This window comes from Pelmatolapia mariae, linkage group LG2, assembly GCF_036321145.2.
Source record: "Pelmatolapia mariae isolate MD_Pm_ZW linkage group LG2, Pm_UMD_F_2, whole genome shotgun sequence".
Lineage (NCBI taxonomy): Eukaryota > Metazoa > Chordata > Actinopteri > Cichliformes > Cichlidae > Pelmatolapia > Pelmatolapia mariae.
In genome coordinates this window covers 26,322,775-26,337,628 of record NC_086228.1, presented here as the reverse complement: position 1 = coordinate 26,337,628, position 14,854 = coordinate 26,322,775, and the positions used below count along the sequence as shown (strand labels likewise).

Below are 14,854 nucleotides of genomic sequence, written 5' to 3'. Positions count from 1 at the left end.
CAGATATTATAGGAAAAGCCATAAAGCCTTTGAATGAAAACGAACGCTGTTGTGACAGTGATGTACACTGTCTTGTTGGTATATGTATGATGTCTATAGATTTTATATCAGATAAAAACTTTGGTTGTAAGATTCAGATAATTACTTATTAAAAGCGAGACATTTTAAATGAGAATAAGAAAGAAAAGTATTTCTTTGTGCCCCCCTTTCCCTGTTAATGCCCTACCTGGCCCCCTGGCAAAACTTTGCTGGACCCGCCCCTGCACAGTTACCAGCTGTAAGCTACGTAGAAAAGGATCCTGGTGTTATTTGTCTCTCAGAAACAGTTCATAACTTCCCTTCAACTCATTCATGTCACCTAAAAGGTAAACCTGTTTCTCCATCACCTGTTCAGCAATGATGATTCAGTGAGGACATCTCCTGGTTTCATCTTCATGTTTCCCTCTCACCACATATCCAAACCAATATCAGGACCAGCAGCCTTTACAGCTGTCAATCCACCAGCTTTCATTGTTTATACCGTTACAACAAAACAAAAACAAAACAAACAAAAAAAAACACCCATCGGCCCATAAAAACGAATATCGGTGGGCCGATGGCCAGTCCAGCTCTGTTTGCCACCTAGCCACTAGGAACTCCTGTCTACTGTCTGTCTCCCACTTTTTCTTCGCTACCTTCTTCCTTTGAATACTTGCCAGTACTTCTTCATTCCACCATTCAAACGCAGCGCTTGTTTGTTTTGTTGCATACAAATCGTACCTTATTGTCTTTTAGAAAGTGTATGAAAGTACTCACATGTTCCTAGAATAGAATACATAATCTTTTTAGGGTTAATCTGTATAGAATTACTTCTAGTAACAAACCCCCCCCCCCCCCCCCCCCCAAAAAAAAAAAAATACTGGCCCATCACGCACAGTGTTTTTCTTTTCCCAGAGTCGACGCCTTCTATGTCTGTGATTGGCTGGTTGCCCCACCTGAGGGCTGACGGGCTACTTCCGGGATTCCTACATCGGCCTAGCAGGCGAGCTAAGTAGGTTGCTAGCGGCTAACTCAAGGAGGACCGAATCGACCCACACCCTACAAGCAAGACACCTCGTGTGTTCATGATTAGGTGTGTGTTTTACCTCTTCTTTTTAGCCATTTTTCAGGTGAAATTCGCCACAGTTGTCTCGTCAGTTGTTAATGAAAATCTACTTGCTACTGTACAGCTCCCATGCTAGCCAGATAACTAATGTTAAGCTAACTCTTATAGCTGTGGTAAAGGATCGTACAGTGTCGCAAAAAAACTTTCGAGGCTAGGTAAAAGCTCACTGTTTGATTACCTACTCAGTATCTTGTGATTTCCAAGTATGGGTCGTGTTTTAATCGGTTTTTGTAGGTCGCATGGGTACTACTTCTCGGCGGCTTTTGGTTTTAAAACAGTGGTGTGTGTATTTTGATGAGGTTCACGGTGTTGGCAGCTGATTATGATAACGTTAGCTGGTCTTGACTGAATCCTAGCACTGCCCTGGCCTGCTGTTTAACGGTTGGTATGTGTAACGTTTCATTTTGAGATGAAGTCAAAGTCTGTCTAGGGGTGTAGATTTAAAGCAGACGGCAAAAATCAAGCGCGAGTATGTCACTGTTACTCGGAAAATGTATTAAATTTGCTTGACCGGCCACTTAACGTTGTAGCATGCGATGTGTAGATTGTTGCGGTGACATGATAAGCAATGCTCGACACGGAGATTTTAGGATTAACATGTATTATAGTCGGGGGGGGGGGGGGGGGTAGTTTTGGGGCAAGTGCGATTATTACCTACTGACACCTCTCTCTGCCATTTGTTAGTACGGATGGTTGTTGACGAGAGGGGTGTCTCCAAACGATCAGATTACACTGTTGCTTCGGATCCGTTTTCAGTGTACTCACAGACTAGTTTTTCTACAGGAGTTAAGGAGTATGAGCGTGATTGTGTGTGTGAAAGGCGTGCACCTTTTCCACAGGTCGTTGTGTCTGTGTGTTGTTTTCAGTTTCCCTTCGTGGAAGGTATTTCCATCTGACAACCTGAGGGCACTGAGGTGGTGACGGGGTTATGGTGAAATACCCACACTGCTTAAGGCAAGCTTGTAGAGAAAGGAGGAACTTGGTCAGTAAGTCTGGTTTGTTGTGAAATCAAACTAAGACCTTTGGCCTGTGATTTAACAAGGAAATACATTGAAGGCTACCTGCAAAACAAAGCAACACATTGTAGTATACATGTTTTCAAACATATTTGGTAATTCTATATTCCACGCTTATGGTATGAGATGTATTATGCATTGGCAGTCAGAGATCCAAAGATTTAATTTGCCATCACATAGGACAAAGATAATAAATGTAATGCAAATATAGTGGTTATCAAAAACCCATTACTCTAATCCCGGGTTTCCAAAATGGTCTTCCTAAAGGCAGGTAGGACTTCACTTCAGCATTGCAGGGGGGCTAATTCAGAATTAGGAATCAACCTAATCTCATCCTTATCTTTGGACTGTGTAAGGAAGGCAGAGTATCTGGAAAGAGCCCACACAGACACGGGGAGAACATTCAAACTCCACAAAAAAAGGTCTCAAACTGGATTTGAACCCAGGACCTTCTTGTCATGAGGCGGAAGTCATCACAAATATTGTTCTAGCTACACAAAAAAATAATGAATAAGATTTTAGTTTGCCATATTTCTACAGGTCAGAGGGTCTGATTGATAGCAGGAGGGGCAAAAAGATTACTTTCTGTGTGATTCAAACTACTAAATTGTAGGTGGCATGCTGCGTTCCAATGAAGCAAAATTGCAGCTAGAAGTGCCTTCATCTTGCTATATTGACTTTGTGGGACTATTAATGTAGGTGTACTGTGGGAACAAACTGGTTGGACACTACTGATCTGAACCAAGGGCTCATTTAAGCTTCAATTATTTGAAACAAATTTGTTCTAGTCCTGTCTTTGTTCTGCTCATTGAGTTTTTGTGTGATTTATTTTTCTTACAGGGTTGTCCAGCAACTTGCACAAAGAACCCAAGTGTGAAAGAAGAAAAGGAGCCAAAGATCTTTTTGTTTGTTTGTTTGTTTGTTTGTTTTGGGGTTTTTGGTTTGTTTATTTGAGGGGAAAAAAAGGTGTGAAATGCATCCAACCATGTGACATCCAAGCTCTACGTGGCTTTCTTTAGGAGACGCAGTATGGGAAAAGAGCTCAATCTGCAGAGAATTTGGAGGTGGAAGACCCAATTCCAGCAAAAAGTGGTGACACCTCGGTGACATACACGGGACTTCCATGTGGAATGAGTTAGTTTTGTGCCCTTAACGACACAGAGACTGACAACAGGAGTCTCAGAAGATCCAGGGGACTCCACTTGGTTTTTTGAGTTATTTTCCTAGTAAATAAAAGGCTAGACATCTTTTTTTATGATTTTTATTTTCTTTTTAATAGCAGCTTTTTTGAAAACAAATCCCAGCTGGCCTTTAGTTTGATGTTAAGCGGCTTCCCACAACTGGTTTAAAACTGAATTTGTTTGTTTAGTTGTTTTCCCCTGTGGACTAAGTTTGAAATGCTGGAACTCTCCCTCCTGCCACTATCCTCAGTTTCTTCCACCCACCCAGTGCCTAAATAAGCCTTCTCGGGAGGATCACAGAAGTCATCAGCAGCTGCTGCGCTCAATCCTCTGCCTGTTCTCCTCCATGTGCTTCTGCTCTCGGCCTGTTGGCTGTACACCCACTACCTCTTACCTCTTTAATTTTTCTGGTCTTTTCATTTTCACTGAGCGGGATAATCAGAACTGAAGCCCAGTGATGGAGCATTAATGTAAACCCTGAGCTGTTCCAGTGTTGTGTGCATGAGTGCTGGTCCTTTCGCTTATATGCACAGCAGTGTTACGGTTGCACTGGTGCCAGGGAGTAACAGTAGAAGATTAGATTTATTTATATTGTTGCACCAAATACAGTTCCATTAAAGCCATACAAAAATATTTATGAATTACCTATACATATTTTTGTATCACACTGCTCTTGTATAGTTTTGCTTTTATAAGCTTCTATTAAGATTATGCACACAAATTAAATATTTACAACAAGCTGTACACATAGCAGTTTGTATATTGCTATGTAAAAAAAAAAAAAAAAAAAAGATCACTCTGTTTTTAGTGATTATATTAGTACTGGGAGACATTTAGTTTCTGGACACAGAAAACCCCTCATGTTTCCCTTTATTTGCTGCTTTGCATAGTGTTGGTTTTCTTTTCCAGTCAGTAGCTATGGCCCCTCATCCCAGACGAACACCACATATGCCATTTTGACCTGGAAAGCACCCCTTTACAGCAGGTAGACAGTAGATAGCTACCTCTCTCTGTCTTCCTCCACCCTCTCTCTATCTCTGATGCCTGGCTTCAGCAGTGGGGGGGTTGGGGGAGGAGTAGGTGGCGTTGCTTCTGCTCCTCCCCGTCCATTTCGACCCAGCCGGTACGTCCCGGTGTCTGCAGCCACCACTTTCCTTGTCGGAGCCACGACGCTCTTCTTCTGCTTCACGTGAGTGTTTCTTGGTTTTGTTTCATATCAAACATGGTTTTAAAGGGCCTACATGTGTGTACATACACGTGTTTGTACATGCTGGAGCGATGTGTAAACGTCCACATGCATTATGTTTAGTGTTAAAATAAGCAGGGGTTTTTTGGTGTTCTTTTAATGTTTTTTCATTCAAAGTAAGTTGACAGCTTTTCAGGAACATTTGTTCATAGTTTATCGCAGCCACACCTGTCACCTCCCCAACACAAACACAGTCTCCTATTTCTGCCACTGAGCAGCTTCTGTGGGCAGTTGCTTAGCTTGCACATAAGCTTATAAGAAGTTGATGATAGAGTGTGAAATGTTACTTGGTTACTTTTTTTCCTTTCCACATCTTACCACTAAGTGTGGGGATTGGTGGAAGCTTGTCTAACTGTAATTTTGTTTCCATCCTCCTTAACACTCTCCAGGTGCCCATGGTTGTCAGAGCATTTCTCCTCTGTCATTCCTATATATAATGCCGTAATCTTCCTCTTCACCCTCGCCAACTTCTGCATGGCCACTTTTATGGATCCTGGAATCTTTCCCAGAGGTAAACTTCTAGAAAGTAAAATGTCACATCCTAATGATGCATGTGCAATACTTTTAAAGTACATGCAAAATAAGACTATTTGTTGGAATACTCACTGCCTATAAAGTAGTTTAGAGAGACCGTGTGAAATGATTATTAGGTGATTATGATACGAGTTTAATCTCAGGTTGTGTCTGTGTCTGCAGCGGAGGAAGATGAGGACAAAGAGGATGATTTCCGCGCTCCACTCTATAAGACAGTGGAGATCAAAGGCATCCAGGTGCGCATGAAGTGGTGCTCAACATGCCGTTTCTACCGACCACCGCGCTGCTCGCACTGCTCAGTGTGCGACAACTGTGTGGAGGTACATAATTATACATTTATCCCTGCATAATAATGTTGACTGGGTATTCTTGTGGCTCTAAATTAGAAATGAATTGGTAGTATCATACAGCAATGAGTGAACTTCATTAAAAATTGGATAATGTTTTGTAATTATGTATGCTAAAAATCTTTTAATTAAAATTTCTGTTGTTGCCTTGGTTATGCTATTTCTTTTTTAACCTATAAACTAAATGGTAGGGAAACACAATCTTGGAAATCTGATGTTTCCATGAGTTTAAGCACTTAATGTAATAAAATGACCTAAATGACTGTTATATATTCATGTTAAAATGTCTTTCAGTTTTAATAGCAAGTCCTAATTTCACAGTGGGCTTCTATACACTCCTGTGTGGTTTCACTACACAGCCTAGATCTGGCCTATTCTTAGTTTTCATGTGTGAGTGTGGGAGGTGGAAATTGTGTGGACATGCAATATGATGTACTGTAGTTGTTGCTTATCCTTATCGTTTCCCTCTGAGAGATATCTTTTAATCTTCTTATTTATTCTTAGGATTTTGATCACCACTGTCCTTGGGTGAACAACTGCATTGGTCGGAGGAATTATCGTTATTTCTTCCTATTCTTACTTTCTCTCACAACCCACATCATGAACGTATTTGGCTTTGGCTTGGTTTATGTCCTGCACCACCAACAGGAGTTGGACACGCCAGGTGCTGCTGTTACGTATCCTTTACTTGGCATAAGTCTGTCATAGAAATGCACAACACATTATGGAACTCTCAAACACAAAACACATCATTGGAATAGATTTTCCTGTGTCTTATGACAGAGGTTTTTCTTTTTGTGATTTCCTTGACAACCCCCCCACCAGTATGGGTGTGATGTGTGTGGCTGGCCTGTTTTTTGTCCCAGTCGCTGGTCTGACTGGGTTTCACATAGTGCTGGTGGCTCGCGGTCGAACCACAAATGAACAGGTACATACCAGAGGTGGTTGTGCAAATCACAGTCTGCATCATTGAGATAAGTCAGGCATGCTTTACACTGGTTAATGTGTTTTTGTTAGGTATGCAACTGTTTTATCTCTCTCCCTCTCTGTAGGTGACAGGGAAGTTTCGGGGAGGCGTTAACCCTTTCACCAACGGCTGCTTGAGGAATATTACGCATGTACTCTGCAGCTCCCAAGCCCCCAGGTCAGCAATCTTTCTTCTCTGCACTCATCTGTTTACTCCCCCCGTTTAACACTCTGCTCTGCAGTTATTCCTTTTCCACTACCTCTTTCTTTCCATTGCTCTCTCTCCCCTTCCACTTTTCCACCCTACTCTTTTATAGTTCATTCTGGTCTGTTGAGGTAATTAAATATGTAATGCAGACCTTCGGAGTGACTGGGTGATGTGTTGGTCAACAGAGCTGGGTTATATCTTTTTGAATACATGTGTGTGTTATAGATACATAGGCCGTTGGCGGGGCCGGCAGATGGTGGAAGTTCAGCCACCTTTTCTTAGACCTGCTCTCACTGAAGCTCAACTAGAAGCTAAAGTCTTGGACAACGGCATCCAGAATGACCGACATAGCACTAGGGTGAGTTATAATGAATTGAACAAACACATGCAGTCTGTGCAGAGAAGTCTGGATATAACAGCTCCACAGATATGCTGTATGTCTATATTATTACTGTGGTATGAGTTTTAGAGAAGAGAAATCTGGTGCACATGTAAGCATGTCTTTATCTTTAAGAATACAAAGTAGAGCATTGTGCAAAATACAACAGGAGGTCTCAGATATCTAGATATACACAGTTTTGTGGGGGTGTGTGTGTGAGTGAAAATATTTCATCAATTTGAATTTCATGTTTAAATATTAAAAGGTCAGAAGCAACACAGAAACTCTGGTTTCTCTCTCTGGCAGCTAATGTAGTTTATATTGGTGCTGCAGCTGCTGGAAAGTAGCAGCAGGTGTAATTTTGCAGACCATACTATTAGTAGAGATTGAATAACTTAATAGTAGTGTTGTTCTTCTTTGTGTTATTTTTGTCAGAATTTTCCAACTATAACCTCATGTACACAATGAATGTGTACTCCAGAGTTTTTTAAAAAGACAATGATAGAGGTACCTAAGTATTGTGCCTACTCATAACAGCTGACTTGGGAGAAGCAAGTTTAACCTTCATCTTTAGGTACTTCTGTTTTTTAGCAGCCTCGTAAAAATAGAAATTCTTTAGTTGAATCTATGAAAATACCAAAGATAACACGGATTGACAGGCATTACATAATGTACAAGAAGTGGAATGAAAAATCAGTGACAACAGGTGTCGTGAAATTTTGGTTCAAGAGTTGTTGAGCTCCACTAGCTGAAATGCATGTGAATGGTTTAGGGCTGCATTTCAGCTAGTGGTGTTGGAGATTTTGTTATAATTAATGGAATTATGATTGCAGAAAAGAATTGCAAGATATTGAGCCAACATGGAATACTTGTGGAAAGCATCTTAATGGTAGTGGCTTCGTTTTTGATAGTACTCCCAAAGACACTGCAAATACAGTAAAAAATATCTGGATTTAAAAGGAAACAAAAAAAACAGCAGTGTGATACTATGAGTCATGGTTTGGTCTCCCCAAAGCCTGGAACACTCTACATGTGTTCGGGATGAGTGGGATCATCTTGACAGAGAACAGATCAAAATGCAGCTAACATGCAAAGAGTCCTTCAGGAGCAGTTCTCCAGGCTTCTTGAAGACTACTTGAAGAACATACTAGAAAGCTGCCTGTGTTGAAGAATAAAGGTCATTGTACCAAATATTGACTTCAAAGCTTGTTAGTATTACCATGTATCACCATCTATGTTGTGAAACTGCGTGTTTTTGAGAGAGGTGTGTGTCTGTCGCGACTTCATAGCATGGAGGGCAAAACTCAGAACATTCAAGAGTTTGTGTGATGGAAGATGCATTCTTTTAATTTATTAATTTATTATTTATTTACATTTTCCCCTCTGTAATTGGGTGTCAAACTTTCTTTCTTTTTTTTTTTAATGTTTGGTTATAAGAAATGATAATTCACTCCCACAGGGTGCTGAAATTGTCTGCAACGTTAATCAGATATCAAAACCTGGAAAATGTTACAGATGTAGCTCTCTGTTCCAGGCAGTCCAACCACTGATTTCACTGAATGGCTTTTTGTTTTCGGTCCTCATCCTTTCCAGTCCAAGAGTAGTCTAGATCAGATGGAGAGCCAGTCAGCGGATGCAGAGGCTCCACCTCCTCCAAAGCCAGAGCTTCGCTACCCTGGCCTTCCCCGTGCTGACACAGAGGGTGAGATGCACATACAAATGCATAATTGAACCTTGGATTCCACTTTGTATGACAGAATATGCAGAGAGAGTTCTTAGCTTTTGTGTAAATAGATGAATATTTGTTTTCTAATCATAAACAGACCTTGTTCAAATGTCACTTTTGGTTTCTTGTCACTCAGAGAGCAGCTTGCTGACTGAAGCACCACCTACGCCATCAATGTATAAGTACCGGCCAACCTACAACAGCCCAGGGAGAAACCACACTGCACTCACACATCCCAACAAGGTAGATCTTAGTTTACAGACACCTTAAAGTGCTCTGTGTAAACCATGTACGAAAAGGAAAAAATAGCTGAAGTTAATTACATTTAAACACAGACATAATCAAATCAAAATACCATCTGCACACAGCCTTGTTGATTTATACATAGCTTAATGAGGAAAAACTCACAGATGTGCTCAAGCTTAATGCCTGAAACAGGGGAAGCGTTGGTGGCTTATATGCCCTGCCCCTCTAAATCCTTAATGGTTAATACATGCCCCTCTTTTTTTTTTTTTTTTTTACTTTAAATTGTTCATTCAGTGGCCATCGGTTGATCAGTAAGTCTCAGTACGTGTGTATACCTGTATCCCTTTGGCTGTCTCTGTGTGTTTGAATGGATCTGTCCTTTTCCCCTGAGACTGCATTGACTGCAATGTATAGTTCATGTTCCATATGTTTTTGTATTTCCATTCATTTGTTGACACACACAGTCTTTGACATGCAGTGTTAGTGCTTGTTGAAACCAGTCAATATTCCCAATCCAGTAGTGTGATGATTGAGTAGCGCACCGGTCAAGCATCCAGTTCTCCCCACCACTCTTTTTTTTTTTTTTTTTTTTCCTGTTTAAAAAATCTCTACAAAATTGCTTTCTGTTCTCTGCTTTCTATTCCCACGGCAAGGTGGTAATTTTCATCTTTCTCCCTCCCCTCTTTACTCCTGCTTTCATCTTCATCACACTTTTCCTTACCCTCTCCCCTTTGGTCTGTTTCTCCTCCTCTCTCCTCTTCAGATGATCCGTGGAGAGAGTCTTGACTCTCCATCTCCTTCCATCCTGCAGTCCAGCCGCCAACCTAGCTACCGCTCTGAGCCGAGCAGCTTGGATGGAACCACAGTGGTGGGGGGAGGTGTAGGGGTGCGCAGAGGGGGAGGGGAAAGGGGCGAGGGCCCCGGAGGCCCTGGCGGGACTGCTGGTGGGGTGTTAGGGGGCATGTCAGGTTACTCCCTGACTGGGCGCTCCTACACCTCCTACCCATCCTCTCTGGTTCTGTCCACTGGTGGCTCACACTCCTCCAGCCTGCGCTCAGCACACACTGCACATAACCCGCTGGCCACGCTCCATTCAGAGGGCACCACAGACACCAGCTACAAAAGCCTGGCCAATCAGACACCTCGGAATGGCAGCCTGTCCTATGACAGCCTGCTGACACCATCCGAGAGCCCAGAGTTCGAGTCAGCCGCCCACGAGCTGTCACCACAGAAGCCTCATGCTCCATTTCCCTCTTCAGCTGTAAGGGGCCAGACTGAGGTGGTGTCACCCAGTACTCCGCTGCAGGGCTACACGTCGCCCTTTCTCTCAGCTCAGATTGCCCAGCAGAGGGAGGGGCAGCTGCTCCAGGGCTCTGCCACTTTCTCCTCCCCCCACAAGGCCTACCTGCGTGCTGTCAGCCCTCCCCTTCCCTCCTCCGCTGGGCCACTTGAGACCCACCACCTGCTTCAGCATAACCAGGACTTCTCTTCCCGTCCCCCTCGTAACCCTTCCTCCTCATCCTCTTCTCCTGGGGCTCGATCGCTCGAGCCCCCTGTCTCCCCGCCTCCTCGTGGCCTCTCCCTAGGCAAGTCCCTGCCTTACAATATGGAGGCAGGGCCTCAGCACAAGCCTCGACTTGCAGGAGGCGGCGCTGTGCTGGGAGGGGGAGGAGGGCAACAGGCTACACAGTGAGTAGTGATCCGTCGCCAGATCCGTCAGCCTGCTACTCTTCTTCCTCCTTCTCCTTTTCCTACTCCTCTTCCTTCCTGGTTTGTGTCAGCCCTCCTCTTCTTCCATGATCTGTGTGAGTCTTCCTTTTCCTCCTTCATGTTTTACTTAGTCTTTACCTGTTTAGTGCTTGAATAGTAAACTGTGTCTGTGTAAGTCTTTTTGGTTTAGTTGTTGGAATGTGACATGTCTGCCCATGCTGCTGTGTTTTGTCTTGTAGCCTTTTGTGTCTTTCCCCTGTCCTCACTCAGTGTAGTTACCGAATGCCTTACAAGATCTCGTGTAAAGAAACGTCTGTGGTTAGTGCTTTATTTTCGAAAAAGAACCACTCACCTGCATCTCCCTCTCTCCTCTCTCCTCTACCCTGATGTGGCTCCTCCCCTCCCGATGGCTGTCCAATCAGATCCACCTCTCGCCCAGTCTTGGCTAATCACACCACATCCAAACCAGGGGGAGGGGTGAAGAAGGTAACCGGCGTCGGAGGGACCACATATGAGATATCGGTTTAAGTGACAAACATCCCACATGATCTGCCACAAGGATGGGAGAAAGTCACTGGACAACTTCCACTTGTCTTTTACCCGAGCTGGATATTATTCATGACTGCAGGCTCCTGCTACGCTGGACTAAGGGAGCAGGCCTGTTTGGTACTCACTTTATTATCTTTGTAATGCCACTGGCCAGTCTTCTCTGCCAGCCTTTCAGATTTGAACAAAGAGTAACTGGGGACACTGGTTCATTTTTCACAGGGATCAATCGTCTCCATTTAGCCACTTTGTGAGCCATAGACTGATGCGACTGTATCATCACGGCTGGGTACAGATTTGTCTATAGAGCACGCATAGCTAGTCAATGATTTGCCATTTTACTTTGGTACATTAGCACACAGAGTATTGACAACAGTGTCTGACACTCATAGAAAGGATGGCCTTTATCCAGTGGATGTAAAACTTTAAGAGGGAGGATTTCGGACTGTTGACCAATAATAATGTCTGAACGGACCACACAATCTGTATATTGATAAGAATCATGGAGTAAAGAGTCCAATCTATAAAGACAGTATCATTTTAGTTTTATAAGTCTTTTTTTAAATATTGTTTTATATAAATGTATACAGATTATTATTGGGTGAAATTGTCAGGTATTGGAGATGACTATTGATAACGGTGGCAGTTATACTGTATGTAATTATTCATGAAAGCGATTTAAAAATCAGTTGCCTGTTAAGAAATGATGGCTGCATCAGCTATTCAAAGTTTTTGCTGGAGTTTTCACTGTCCAAAGAAGATGATGATGATGATCCTTTGGTGGACACCTGAAGTGGCAAAAAATTACAGGTTATTTTTTTTCTATTCTTTCTTAAAAGCCACAAAGAAATGTTAATTCTCACAATCGCAGCACAAGCATCTTTGTGGAATGTACGCTTGTAATGTTTATGCTAGAGACATTATGCAAAATCTGTTTGTAGCTTTAAGATCATCGTATGACTTTTTGGTGTTTTTATTCTCTTCTTTTCTTTCTGAGAGGTTTTTGTCTGTCAGTCAATCAAGATGCTAGCAACCTTATACCTTTAACAGATGGCCAGCCAAATAGGAGCAGCGGGGAAGGGCTTATTTATTTCACCAGTGGAAAGAAACTTTGTAGTTCTGTACATGATTTCAAACCAGTCCCAGATAGTGGTGTTTTTTTTTTTTTTTTTTTTTTTTTTTTTTTTTTTAAAAGAGAAAATAGAAACTATGGTTATATTTCATTAAATTTTAATGCCATGCCACTGAATATGTAAGAGGGACTGGTTTGAAATTGGCGAGTGTGTTCGTTGGGGTTTGTTTATTTTCCTTGCCTTGAGACCATTCGTAGTGAAGCATGTTTTTATTTTTTCTAATCATTTTAATTTTTTTTACACTTTTCTTAAAGTATTTAGAATTTCTTGCTTCATTTGCTTTTTTTTTTCTTGTTAAAAGGAACACTTCTCACTTTGATACCCACAGCCATGTTAAGAAAGGGATTAATCAGAAGAAGAGTGTGTTTGTTTTTCACGATTGGGCATTACAGAAAGCTTCTTTATTTATTTTTTTCTGTCAAGGCCCACAGCAGTGTTTGCAGAATGTTAAAAGGAACATGGCACATCATTTTGGGGGAGAAAGTACACGCTTGAAGCACACAAATATCACTGTTCAGTACGAGTTTTATACCCTACCAGGCTGTGTCTTCAGTGTGCATGTGACTCTTTAAAAAAAACTTTATTTTTCGGTTCATTGCTGCTTCCCTGGCGTGCATTCTTGTGAGATTATTGTCAAACGCCCATCCGGTTTCTGTGCGAGTGGCATCCAGAAAAAAAAAAAATCACAAATGGCACAAAGCAGCCGTCGTACAGAGAAATAAAGAGAACCTGTGTTGACTTTTTTTTTTCTTCCCGCTCTGGCCAAGGGATGGTGGCCACTGAACAACCTGAACCTATGTGAGTATAGCAAGTAACTTCTATGTGAGATAAAATATTGCTGTTGTTGGCTGTGATGAATGGAACGAGTTTCAACTATCTGTAACGAGAACATTTAAAAAAATTCCAAAATGGCCTTATAAAGAATTTTTAAAAAGATGTCTTGTCAGAATAAAAAGGTCAAACTGTTGAAAGAGAATGTGTCTTAGATTTTATCATTGCACGCAGTCTTACTTTGTTTCACCTCAAGTTTTTACTTTGGCTTTTCTGACACAAAAGTAAACAAACCAGTCAATAAATACAGGCAGCAAAAGAACCAATGACACGTTGACAAAAGTGGAAAAACAATTAGCAAAAACCTTTTTTGTTCGTCAATAACTTAGTGTAATAAAATGCTGCAATCACTGCTGCTTCAATCTGTATCACACACAATTAGATCGTTTAAATAAGATCAGCGTTTATGGGTATTTCCCACAATAAAGACTTACAGTGTAGACTATTTCTTGTGGTAGTGGAGCCTGTTTTCTTCCCTTCAATTAAAAATATTTGGCTGTTACAATAAGGAAAGTTACAGAAATGTTAAGAGCAAAGCGCAAAGACTTGATGCAGCCCCTCTCCTCTTCACTGGTCTTTCTTGCTCTCTTTTGGCTGCTCCGTATTGTCAGTGTCAGGAGGAAGCTCCTCGCCGCCCTCTTGTGGCTGAGAGCCATTCTGCTCCTCTTCCTTCGAACCACGGCTTTTGTTCAGCTTCTTGGATTTCTGGAAGAGCTCGTTGAGGTTAAACTCTCGGATGATGTTCTCCTGTGGGTGATATAAAATTTATTTATACTGTCTGCATGTGTAAGCAAGCAGCATCTACTCAGGTCTTATTTCATGTGTTTTCTTACAATCTGAATAGACGTACCTCGTTCATGGTCCAAGATACAGCTCTACCTTTACTGTCCACCATTGGACGCCTCATAACTTCCCGTCCTCCTTGAAAAAGCACAACTGAAGGTAGCTGCTTGGCCAGAGGAGAAGTACTAACCCTGTACCTGTTCAGAAAGACAGTTAATACCAGTCAATAGAATTCTAGAAAGCATCAAGCAATACTGGATAATTAAAGATCATTTATTAAAGGCAAAAAAGCCCCCCAAAAACTGACTTCTTTGAAACCTCTTCATAGCGACCAATGTCTATCTTCCCAAACCGGAGTCCAGCACAGTTGTAGCTGCAGAATTTAAAGGAAGACACATGAGACATTTGAGACAAATATACAGCTGTTTCTCTAAAATGAAGTAAATTACATTATCTTGCATTTGAAGTGACTCTACAACAGGGAGATCAGTAACAATCAGGTATAATGTATCTGCAAGGGTATTGCTTCAAAATGTTAACTAACATCTTGGATCTTTTTTTTTTTCATAGTGAGTTTACATACTGAGATGAAATATCATCTAGACTCTTCTTTTACATAATTAAAAAATAATTTGGTCCTTAGCAAGTCTTAAAATTTAGGTAAATGTTACCTCATATGAACAATACCACACGACATGTTATACTGTGTCATTAATTAACAACAATGCAGAAGCAGTGTGTGATAAACTAAGCATATCCTTACAGCTTCCATAAGAAATTAAGAGGGTAAGTAGCAGTTGGGTAGCAGATCCATAAAAACAGATGTTTTGGCAGCTTTTCTGGTCTGAAGCATTCAGG

The 14,854-nt window shown here is 41.7% G+C and overlaps 2 protein-coding genes across 6 annotated transcripts in view; one reads left to right on the top strand and one right to left on the bottom strand.

The window, feature by feature from the left end:
• Positions 1–1,000: 1,000 nt before the first annotated feature.
• On the top strand, positions 1,001–12,419 carry LOC134644156 (palmitoyltransferase ZDHHC5-B-like). Of its 4 annotated transcripts, none has more exons than XM_065469898.1 (13): positions 1,009–1,111; positions 2,011–2,098; positions 3,001–4,530; positions 4,977–5,098; positions 5,284–5,441; positions 5,973–6,145; positions 6,294–6,396; positions 6,521–6,612; positions 6,868–7,000; positions 8,615–8,723; positions 8,884–8,990; positions 9,757–10,682; positions 11,126–12,419. In XM_065469898.1, the coding sequence occupies exons 3-13, from the start codon at positions 4,382–4,384 to the stop codon at positions 11,229–11,231; spliced, it is 2,178 nt and encodes a 725-aa protein (XP_065325970.1). In that variant the 5' UTR covers positions 1,009–1,111; positions 2,011–2,098; positions 3,001–4,381; the 3' UTR covers positions 11,232–12,419. The 4 variants fall into 4 exon arrangements, with proteins under 4 accessions (XP_065325971.1, XP_063352986.1, XP_065325970.1 ...); XM_063496909.1 differs by having other exon boundaries at positions 2,011–2,126; XM_065469899.1 differs by lacking the exon at positions 2,011–2,098 and having other exon boundaries at positions 1,001–1,111; positions 9,757–10,254.
• Positions 12,420–13,466: 1,047 nt separating this feature from the next.
• The window catches only part of tmx2a (thioredoxin-related transmembrane protein 2a), a 5,712-nt gene continuing 4,324 nt past the window's right edge, over positions 13,467–14,854 (bottom strand). For both annotated transcript variants that reach the window (XM_063496937.1, XM_063496945.1), the window contains 3 exons: positions 14,304–14,369; positions 14,064–14,193; positions 13,467–13,960 (listed from right to left, as the gene is read on the bottom strand). In XM_063496937.1, the coding sequence (XP_063353007.1) occupies positions 13,781–13,960; positions 14,064–14,193; positions 14,304–14,369 (376 nt within the window). In that variant the 3' untranslated portion in view covers positions 13,467–13,780. The remainder of the gene's footprint in view (positions 13,961–14,063; positions 14,194–14,303; positions 14,370–14,854) is intronic.